Source organism: Dermacentor albipictus, chromosome 2 (assembly GCF_038994185.2).
Source record: "Dermacentor albipictus isolate Rhodes 1998 colony chromosome 2, USDA_Dalb.pri_finalv2, whole genome shotgun sequence".
In the NCBI taxonomy this organism is placed as follows: domain Eukaryota; kingdom Metazoa; phylum Arthropoda; class Arachnida; order Ixodida; family Ixodidae; genus Dermacentor; species Dermacentor albipictus.
Window position 1 is genome coordinate 69,894,142 of NC_091822.1, and position 11,430 is coordinate 69,905,571.

Here is an 11,430-nt window from a genome sequence, read left to right on the forward strand (position 1 = left end):
GGGGGGCCTGAATCACCCGTGCTGCTGCTTTCCGTGTCGTCCTCATCACTGTTGCTAGTCAGCTCTTCGGCAACAACAGAGGCAATGATGGCGAAAAGTCGAACCTCGTAGCCAACATGTCTTCGCAGTCGCAGCAGCGCTGCTGAGCAACTTCTTCGCATCCCAAATGCCACACACCGTAGTCAACTGCAGATCCCTGTAGCGTGCCAGCGCCGACTTCTTCGTGTCACGTTAGATAGCACGGACGATGTATAATTTTTCTTCTATCCTGAGCACCCGGCGTCTTTTTTATCCGAGCTTCGGAACGACGCCAGTCCTCGCTTGCACGACGCCATAACGCTCTCTGGCATGGCGTCGAAATGATGTTGATGTTGATGTGGCTTCACGCGCAAATGCACAGGGTGCTTGGAGGCCACTGTTCCGATCTCTGAGGCTTGTTGTTTTGCTGGGCCGCCCGATAGAGACGACGCACCACCGTGTTTGCGCGACGAAAAGTTTAAACGCTACGTTTTAACCGATGCATACGCAATAAGCTGGTACGGCTTACACGGGTGCAAAACACATTATGTTCAGTGGTCGGCTCGTCCTTGTCCCATGCTATCTCTGGGGTCCGTTTGTCGCTGAGTCGGGGATTTGACTTTACTACTTTTAAAATGAAACTACTGTTTAAGCGGGTGCGGTTTAACGAGGTTTTACTGTACAGTATGCCTGCAATATTATGAAATTCTAACACGGCAAGCGTGGCAGACAAATTAACTATGAGAAAATGTGGGATACTCTAGCCTGGAGCCAGCGTTAACTGAAGAAGAGTCCCGACAAAGACAAGTTTCGCATGTTGAAAACATTGGACCCTGAGCAAAAGCTTCTCTTATTGGCATACTGGGACCAAAGTGACCAAAAAGTGACCAGGACCAGATGTTGCATATAAAGACGATGGTCTTGTTGCTTGGACACTTAGAACTGACACATAGTACTAGTAAGATAGATGCCTGTCGTCTGCTTCCTCTATCGGTCGTTTAAAAATTTGCAGTGTTGAAGGAATGTAGTGAGGTCCCGTTAATGGTTTACAAATGTGGAGCACAAGTTAAGGCAGAAAACTTGGCTGGTTGGCTTGAGTAGCCTTGACATACAGTGCCGGGGGGAAAACAAACACGTAACATGAACAGTGCCCGTCTTGTCTCCTTCATGTTGAATGCTTTAATTTTTTTCATTGTAGCACCGGATTGTTGCTTATGCTGTTGTTTGCGCAGGTGGCAGTGCCCGCTACCAGCTGGACAGTGTGCGCCACTTCCCGACTTGCGAGCCAGTTAGTGGGCCATCACCGGCTGTGCCCTCTTCTCCACCCCTGTACTCATCGTCGGCAGGCTCGGAGGCTTCCATACCAACTGGTGGGTGTGCTACGGGCTGTGTGCTCAATGTCTTCTTCACATTGTGAAGACGGTCAGCTCCTGGCGCGTGTTAATCTCGACTCTCGCTGCATCTATGCTTTTGTGTTTGCCTTACTGAGTGAAAATTTTTCCACACCCTAAAAGCCCGCTGTAGGATTTGGCTCACTTGCTCCCTTTATGCAAACTAAGCTTCAGTAAAACATTATCATTATCGCTATTTGAACTCCTGAAAGCAGACAGTGTAAGCTTTTGTGCTTGTTGTGTGCGGTTCTGCTGCCTTTATGCAGTTGATGAACTCGGGAGGGATTGAAGTATGAAAGTGGAAAGTCCATGGTGTACTGCCACCAGCATGTGCCATTGATGCGATCAAACGGTGCCGCTGTGAATCGTCATGCTCAGACGTCATGCTCCGGAGTCCTCCACTACCTCATAATCTGAAAGTGGTTTTGGCACGTAAAACCCCATGATTTCTTGAATTTGGCCTGGGTCAGCAGCATCTTTGGGCGGGCCATTCTGGCGCGAAGTTTTGATGTGCCCACTTGACGAGAATTATTGCAGCACGAGATGCGAACGAGCATTGAGCTGGTAGAGCTTGAGCGTTCTGAGATTCGGTTTGTCATTTTCCTATTGCATAGTGTTTTAAGACGGTGAGGGGAAGATGACTACAATGCCGCCAGAGCAAAACCTGGCTCTCACTTCACGCTGCCTGCAGCAGAGACAGCCTGCAGCTTTCAGGTTATTGCCTATAAAAGCATGCAGTACACTTCCGTCGGCACAGTGCTACACAAGCTGCCCGACAGATAAATGAAGATGCTTGTTGCAACAAAATTGGCAGGAAAGCTGTGAATGCGCTTTGTAATGGACCTGCCAGATTTGCTGGTACCGGAATAGGAAGCTGAGCACGCACCGACATTTTCATGTGACTCGGGATGGCGAGTACTGTGGGGAAGCTGCTGCAGCGAGCGACTTCTGTGTTTGATCACATGAGACCTTCCTTGTTCACGTGGGATCTAGCGGCTGGAAAACGTTTCACACGGTCGCAATTTAGTGATGTTGCTGAACGTTGGTGCCAAAAGATTTTGCTTTCCGGGAACATACTAACCGGTGAAAAAGAAATGTTACTGTGTTGGGTCATTTTCTGTGTTCTTGATTGCAAATGTTGCTGTTAAATAGTATGAAACAGGATCATATCAACGAAGGGCTACTTTTGTCAACATTGTGGGAGTGCAGTTATTCTATGAATTCAGTATTTATTTGTGCAAGGCACATCTTCATGTAAGGCTTGCAGCCTCATGCATGGGAGCTCTAGAACTTGGAAGGCTTGCCAAAGTACATTTACAGAATGCTCGTGTGTGTCTTTTACAGAATGCTCGTGCGTCTTTCTAGTGGCTCATTTGTGGTTATATAGGCTGTGTAGAGTCATAGTAGTGTCTGAAGGTAGCCATAAATCTAACTTGTTATGGCTTGTGCAGAATAAAATGCTAACAGCTGAGTGCATGCCTTACAGTACATGACTGCGCGGCGTGAGAATGGCTTTTAAGATTTCTAATAAAGGTGTCAGCTGCAAGTAACTCAGGCAAATACAGTGCATTTTGCTTGTACCAGTTGTAGCTGCTATCTGTGGTGATAGCAGTGTGTATTGCGTGGTTTCCTGGGGCCATACTTTGTGACAGTTTGTTTCGTCTGTTCACCCTTTGTCATTGTCTCAGACACAGCCCCAGTGCCATTATCGTAATCATTGGCCACGTGGCACAACAAATAAGAGCGCAGAATGAACTGAATTGTTCCGAATTACGGCCTCTGGCTGCTGTATACTGTCCTTGTAAATTCCAGTAGTAGTGTGCTGAAGGGTTTCGTTGGCATTTTTCTGTAGCCAACTAATTTCTGCAATTGTGGCTGCAGTGAGTGATCCTGATGAGCAGCAGCAGCAGCAGTTGATGCTCAGCAGTGCCAGCAGCCCAGCAGAGGAAGACAGGTCGGCGACCCCTGCTGGCAGCTCTGTGAACCGGGTGTCCTTTGCTCAGGTTGGTTGGTGTTCTTGTGCCCCTCAGGAGAACAGATGAAAAGCTTGTCTACTGTCTGCAAAGAAGTAGGAATAATTATGGATGTAATTCCTTGACATTAATGTACACAACTCCATTAATGTATGCATCTCCACTGTCCTCATTGCTGGAATTGGCATACGGTCAAACCCACTTGTATCGATACCAGTCTTAGCAATATCGGTTATAACAATGGCAAGCTGGTGCGCCGTCAGTGTTTGTGTGTTTTCTATGGGGAAATAACGCACTTACTACAATGCCCCCATGCCGCATTATCGGTTATGAATATGAAGTCTGGCTGCTGGTTGTCCGTGCCGAAAGGTAATGGAATGCGAAATCCTTGAAAACAAGGAGGGTGGAACGCAAGCCGCTTCACATTTGCCTGCCGCCCCAGCTGCTGCCGCACGCTCCTCTGCATCGCTGGCCTCGTGCGCATCTCTCTCGTTGCCCTTCCGTTCCTCCAAACACAAATGGGTTGCACCCATAGCTCTGTGCCGCACCATCCTACAAAACACGACTGGTCTGCACCAACTGCACTGACAACACTGCCGGCGCTGCTCCCAGATCGCTCGCTGGGCCCTCGTTCTGCGCAATTCTGCTAGCCGATTAAGGGGGGACACTGCTATTAAATTAATGTTCATCATCTTTTTCCATCAATATTAATGAAACTTTCCAGTCTTGTTAAGGTTTTTGTGCTGATTTCAAATATGTAATTATTTTTCCAGTAGGCCATTTAGTTCTGAAGATAAATGAAATTCATTGTCCATCGTTTGCGGAAACAATAGAAAAAAAACTGCGCTACAAAAATTCATATTGGCACACGCATAGGTACTAGAAAACATAAGAAACACAATTGTAGGAATACTTTTTTGATATATTAAATATTAGTAATTTTATGGCAATTCAATCTTCACTGTTCCAATTGTGGTTGCCCTATTGTCTGATCTAAAGCAGAACTGAAAAATTTTGAAGCATAAATTCCATAATCTGTTCCTACACCTGTGTGCTTTGTACACTCAGCTACGAGCCACAACAAAAATTATGCCTCTACCTGCCTCGAAGGCAGAGATATGGTTGCTGCAAATCAGCAAGAAGTCAAAAATCAGTGTTTTTAGAAAACGAGAAAAAAGAAGTGATGTCACTTTTAATCAAAAGTGCAGAAAAAATTGTGCACTGTTTCACAGTGAAAGTAGCTAAAAGCCACCAGGAATGTAGTCACTTTGACCACGGCCACCCAAATGGCGTTTCCTGAAAGAATTCTGCATGTCCGTAGTGGTCTTGCGCTTTTTTGCAGATGCAACTGCTCGACGGCGGTCCTTCTCCACCATGCGTTTCATGCTGGGTATACCAGGGTTGAGGTGCAGCTCTTTCAATATTGCTGCAGAGGTCGTCTCACAGCCAGCATTGAATTTCATAACTGCCTCAGCTACTGCGGCTTGCACGGTGAACAGTGAAGCATGCTGTTCCTTTGGAGCCAGTGCCCATATCAGGGAGTGCAGAGACTCATTGCTGTTCTGAGTACTGCCCCGTAGGCACCGCTCAAGGAGCTTTTCATCAGACAGGCGCTCATAAATGGGCAACAGGGCTTCACAGACATGAGGAGGCAAATTGTAGCGGTGCTTAGGGGCTGCCTCACCCTTATCGCTTGCTGCATTTTGCCGGCACCACGAGCTTGGTCCTGGTGGACAGTAGCTGTGGTCCGATATCAAGTCATTTGATGTTGTGTGGTGATAAGTTGCCATCACAGCCCTTTTCATTCCTTGCACATCACCCTTGTGAGTCTTCAGGGCCCAGCCATAATATCGTGTCAGCTTCGTGACTAAGTCGTTAGTTAGTTTGCCTTTACCACCAAGGCTCTGCAATCCAGGTCCCTTATGCTTTGCAATAAGGTTTCGCAAGCTTGTGCCCATACGTTTCTGTACGTGGTTTGTACAATCTTCCTTTTCCACTGAAATGTATCCATACACTCTGGCTTCCTGCAGCGCAAGGAAAGCGCGACTGTCACCATCTGAGAGTAGGGTGGTGTACCTCAGGTTATGCCGTTGCAGTGACCTTTGGAAAAGGATGAGGGCAGCTTCAACTTCCATTTCGCCAGCCTTCTTGGAGGTGTTTTTCTGACAGGCATGGCTCTCCTTCCAAGCTTTATAACTCGGGTCATTATCCTTTGGCCCACGCTCACAACCAGCGCAGAAGTTGCTGAGCACCACATAGTCGATCACTAGCCCCGTAAACAGCTCTATGACGGCGCCTACGCCAATGTGAGACGAGTGGCCGCGCGTCATCCAGGAACCGTCGTATGACACGGCAATATTTCCCGGATTTCCAAGCTCCAATTCGTTGTACAGTTGCCGAAGCGATTGCGCGCACAGTGCCGTCTGCTTCTCGGCAGCAAGTGCCGCCGCGGGTGCCAACTTCCTTTTCACATACCGCTGCCACGTTTTCGTATGAAGACCACGGTGGGAGATGTTCATTGTGGCAAAAATATCGTTCAGCGCCGTTCGCCGATTGCCGTTGGCTTGCATCGCGCGCGCGGCAAGAACGTTCACAACAAACGGGTTGCACTTCTGGTTACCGTTCACGCGGGGCGAGCTCCACGCCGACGCGATATCACCGCAACACGCACACGCGATAACAATCTCTATGGCAAGGCCATATTCTCGTTCGCGCTTGCCTACTGTGACGCTACCGCCGCACACCTTGCACTTCACAAACGACATCAGTTCGTTCACGGCGTCCAAACAAACGATAGCGAAGCCTACCTCCACGTCAACTGGTGCGGCCGCAACGTCGTCGGCGTGAGTGAGGGAATCCAACTTCCGTTTTGTTGCTGGCGTTGAAGCAAGGACTTCAAGTTTTCTTTTGGCATTCATATCCCTCTGCAGCAAATCCGCATGTTGCAACATTGCAGTGTCATGCCGAACGCGGCCGCTGTCCGTAACAACTTCACTCGTTGGTGAGCTGGTTAGGCCTACTTCGGCGTCGTCCGCGGCTTGGGCAACATTCGCGGTTGGCGGTGGGCTATTCTCGATGTTTTCCGAAGGAACAGAGCGCTTCTGAAAGTTATAAGTTGTTCGCTTCTTCTTTTTGCCGAACTTGTTCCTCGTGGCGAACTTCCCCGGTGGATTGGACATAGTTCCGCACTTGTCACAAACGTACGACTGAGAACAACGAGGCGCACCGTTGCGTCGCCTGCGGAGTGGAGCAGACGACGAGAACCTCGCGCAGCCAACCACAGCACGCGTTTTTGGTCACGTGCGCTAGTCAACGAATCGGATCGCGCGTTCAGACTTCTCTTTCTCCCCGGATTTCAACGTCACTGGCGAACCGACGGAGTCACTTTTGGCGGGAAATTAAAGAAGGAAGGCTCCTCTTTCCGACGATACCAAGATGGCTGCGATCGCGCGCATAGAAAAAGAGCTACGCGCCGCGATAAAAAGGGCTGTTTTTGCGCGGAATGCAGCTCACAGTGATGTTATAAATTGATATTGCGGACGAAATACTCTTCCCTGAGATTCGAAACTTAGTGAATTAAAGGAATATTGGCTGTAGATATCGAAAATCTCATTTTCAAAAAAATCGATTTTTTCGCGATTTTTTCGCCGCAAAGAGCCGTGTCCCCCCTTCAATCGCTCGTGCTCGTCTTCGTTGCATCGAGGTCATTCCTGGCCCTGTGGCTTCTCAGCCTTGTTTGACTTGCCGCTGAAACGGAATATGGTGGATCCGCACGCAATCATTGGCAATGCATGACGTTGTCGGCGAAAAGAAAGCGCAATGCTATAGATTTGGAAACTACGTGCTCCTAAGCCGCGAGCCAATCGTTGTGAACGTGCTTGCATCAGATAGTGACAGTGATGGCCACAATGGCAGTGTTGATGCGGTAGGGCAGGCTGCCTCAACATTGTCCCCGTGGGAGGCCCTGTAGATGATTCAGTCCCCCTGGGGCTTGTTTTCGCAACGGACTTTCCGCTGCACTATGGGGAACATCTGGATGCCATGGAGCATGATGTCGGCGAGCGTCGCGTAAAGCACGCAAGGCTGATGGACATGACGTTTTCTCGATCCAGTGAAAAGTATGTGGGGGGCGAGATGGTCGTGGCCGATCTCGTCCCAGCGTTTCTTCTGGATTTTTCAAGCTGAGGTACTGCCACGGCAATCTTCCAGCATTTTTTAAAAAGTGCCTTTTGGGGCCACCAACACGATGCCTCGGCGGAGCTCATATGCTACTTGCCGCCCGCGACTCCTCTTTGCAGTTGTTATAGTAGTGCCATTCTTGAACGCTGACAGCCGCAGCCTGTTAACGACACGCGATCGGAGCGCGCAGCAAGCAGAGTTAAACAGTTGAGGGGGGACGTGGTTTCTAGAATGATAAAAAATGTCCTAAAATTTATTTTGAGAAAAATGCATTTTAGGAACGTTTGTGCCTTCAACCAACTGCCCTCAAATTATTAACACTGATTTCGATCGGTAAATAGGAAAAAATCGACTTTCAAAGCTCCACAGGAGCTGCGAAACGCCCTGTGCCAGGCAAAATTTGTTCAAACTTCCCGTGTGTACCGCGGCTGCAGCTGCCAGCCGATCGCCACCATCTTGGGCTTGTTTTGAAGCTGTTTTCTTTCTGCGGTTTTGAAGCTGCTTTCTGTTGATGAAAGCGTCAATGGAATGAGAGGCTAAAGACTGCAGATGATGGCGCGCTGCCCGAATGACCAGAACCACCTGTCGCATCCGAAGTGGCACTCTACTGACGCCTTTGATTGTACCTGGTCTAGCTACAGGTTGATGTTGTCGGGTCATCAGCCGGCGCGTCCAGCGGCATTCTAGACTGCGTTGATACGGCATACCATTCAGTATTCAGTGGGTGAGTCGGCTGAGGACGCGAGAAGTGCAGCGAATGTGTTTGAAGGAGTGCATGGCGTCACAGTGCACAGCGGATTGGAAATTCAAGCTGCTCGTCGCAAAAGCTTTGGATGTTGCAAAGGGAGCATCTAGATAGTAGTGCTACCGAGGCCAGACTTTCAAAACTGCACAAGCCTTCAAAGGACCTTGCATAGAGCACTGGCATGCTGTAGAGCGAAGTGTTGTTGTATGACAATAATTAATTTAGGCCTTTCAATAAATATTCCATTCGTGTTTTTGACTTTAACATTGTGTAAGCTCATTTGACTATGGAAAGACTATGTTATCACACAATTTTTTGTATTCATCAAGCTTGCAGACCACTGAAACCAGCACATGTGAAGTGGTAAATGTAGTTTCTTGTGCTGGCTTTGGGGCAGTACATGGCTTTATAAGAAGCTTTTCGCTGTTTTCTGGGAGGGTAGAGTCACATATTTAGTATGGCCATTATGGCCAGATCAAATGTGAACATCTCGCGGTATCCGTCCTCTCAATGTTCCGTCCCACATGCAGAATTTGTGCTTCTTTCCTACGAAATGCCAAACCGACTAAGCCTTGCACAATGCTATCGATGCAGATGGTGCAGACACGCAGTGCGGGTGCGGCAGTCGGCTTTCGCAAGGGATTGCCTGCCAAAGATCTCCCCATGGCTAGAACAGCGGCAGCAGCCAGCTCCGACGCGGATGACGACGAGGAAGGCTGCCCCGTGCCGCTGTTCCGTCACTCGTTCAGCCTGGCCCTGGAGGAGGCTCTGAACGCTGCTGCCGCAGCATCGGCTGCTGCGCACGCTGAAAACGCCCAGTCATCTGGTGAGTTAGCATAGAGAAATGATCTTTAGAATGACAGGAAGCCAAGCTAGTTGGTTAGGATTCATAATGCAAATTAAGGGGCAATTGCGTTCAGACGCGGACACAAAAGGAAAGAAGTTGACAACATCTCCACTTCTCTCCTCCTATGCCCGTGTCTGCACGCCTTACCCCTTCTTTGCATTAAGAAAGGATTTCTATATGCCTGTAGCTCGGTTATAGTGGAGGCTATGCTGGGTCGCTCGGTTCAGCAGGCTCCGTAATCGGCATTTCATCGCTACTCCTCATACGTCACGTTTTTGTGCTAGTGTGCTATGACGTCAATATTTTCGGTCCTCCGCTGTGACGTCATAACCGCTGTGCTAGTGATGGGTCTTGACCACGAGAAGGAGCTTTTAATGACTTTTTGGAGCTGTATTAAAATTATTTTGAAATGTTTGCAGCGTCCAATATCTCATTGTGGGTGTCCTCGCATAGGGAAGCAGCCTACAACATACTTTCTATAGCCTCAAAATTTCGTGTCCCAACCCCTTTAAATCTAGCGTAGTAGCCCGAAATACGAATTTCAATTAATTTTTCGACTTTCTTGCTGAGAAACGGGAGTACAGAAATCGGTCTATAATTCTCTAGCAATGTAGGGCCACCTTTTTTTAGTGTAGGAATTACTTTAGCTTTCTTCAATCAATTGCCAAATATTCCTGTGGTAAAAGTTGTATGACCTAGTTAAATTTGCACTGAACTAAATGAATTTGTGAAAGTAGATGCGTAAGAAAATTTGTGAAGTTTGACTTGCAACACAACCTACAGGCATCATAGCGTCGCATTGTAATTTGAATGTACGAGAAGATAATTTCTATATGTGAGAAAACGTAATTGTGTTACGCGGAAATTCAAATGCTAACCCCTTTTTTCGTTGCTTATGGAGGGGTATGAACCATTGATGAGTCTCTGCGTGCAGCCTCTGCCTTACGGGGGCATTAGCCGTTGCTCTGTCCCGAACTCCTGCCGGCTGGATTCGCCTACCATTGTTTTCTATTAGGCCCCATGTTGCAGAATGTCCGGTGTTGGTGCCAGCGTCAATGAGGCCTGACAGTGCTCTCACGTTCCACTCATAAAGGGGAAGCTTAAGGGTCCTGCTATTTTTTTTTAGTTCCTCTACAGTGCAAGTTGGGGGTAAGTTTTGTAACAAGTTCTGTTTGTTCCAGATGGACAGAAGGGCAAACTTGGATCTAAGAAGAACAAGAAAAAGAACATGACCCTGCTGTTTGCAACATCCATGAATCGTAGCAAATAGTGTCTACGACAGACTGCTGGTTTGCGGCATTTCCTTCCAAGCCAAAAAGAAAAAGAGCGAGCGAGAAAAGGTCCTTGGATTGATCAATTGTGCGCCAGGTTATTAGGGGCAAATTTATTGTTTTAATTTTTCAAGTTCCTTTGACGGTAATGACGCTTCTGTCTGTGGGTTTCCCAAAAGGCAAAACTCTTTCGAGGCAAGGACCTTCAGTGAGGTTGATAGAAACAGAAATTGTTCTGTGTTTGTTTTGATGTTATTCATTTGCTCTTTAGCGAATGCAGATCGTGGGCAGCATTGGCAGACTGTTGACCCTGCAAGATGCCTGCATGGAGAAGCTATGTCATGAGTAAATAAAGTGTGCTTGTTTGAACCCTCCTTTGTGTCAGTTGCAAGTTTGAAACTGTTGTCATTCTATTTTTCTGATTAGGGGCGCAGATCTCACAATGAATTCAAAGCTGAATTTCCTTGTGTATCATGCCAATCTGTGAAGCATTATTGAAAATTAACCTGCTGCGTAGTTAGTGGCTATGCTATTGTTTTCTGAGCCCCTGGTCACGGATTTGATCCTTCCTGCAGCAGCTGCATTTCGATGGGGGTGAAGTGCAAATACCCCTGGTGGTGAAAATGAATCTGGAGTCCCCCACTACGGTGTGCTTTGTAATCGGACCATGGTTTTTACGTATACAACCCAAGAATGAAATTTCAGTTTGGTTAAAATTGACTAATAGTCAACGCATGGAAGCGTACCGTATTTTTGTGCATCTAACCCACAGCAAAATTTTTAAAAAATTTAATGTTAAAGTGGGGGTACGCAGATTTTTTTCACGTAGCTAACAGAATTTACATTGATTGCTGGGCAGCCATACTCGCTTCGCATGAATAAACTGATAATGAATTTAAAAAATGCACGTTTACGGTGCAGTAACTAGCAGTGTATGCACAACTGTTTTACCACAATCGGCTAATAAGGCTCTATTTTTTTTTCTAATGTACAGAGTATCCTGAAT

At 47.5% G+C, this 11,430-nt stretch overlaps 1 protein-coding gene across 1 annotated transcript in view; it reads left to right on the forward strand.

Moving 5' to 3' along the window:
* LOC135908188 (E3 ubiquitin-protein ligase RNF10) overlaps positions 1-10,798 on the forward strand; it is a 60,726-nt gene extending 49,928 nt beyond the window's left edge. The window contains exons 12-15 of the mRNA XM_065439938.1: positions 1,251-1,388; positions 3,291-3,412; positions 8,901-9,132; positions 10,335-10,798. Of these exons, the coding sequence (XP_065296010.1) occupies positions 1,251-1,388; positions 3,291-3,412; positions 8,901-9,132; positions 10,335-10,423 (581 nt within the window). The 3' untranslated portion in view covers positions 10,424-10,798. The remainder of the gene's footprint in view (positions 1-1,250; positions 1,389-3,290; positions 3,413-8,900; positions 9,133-10,334) is intronic.
* The last annotated feature ends 632 nt before the right edge of the window (positions 10,799-11,430 follow it).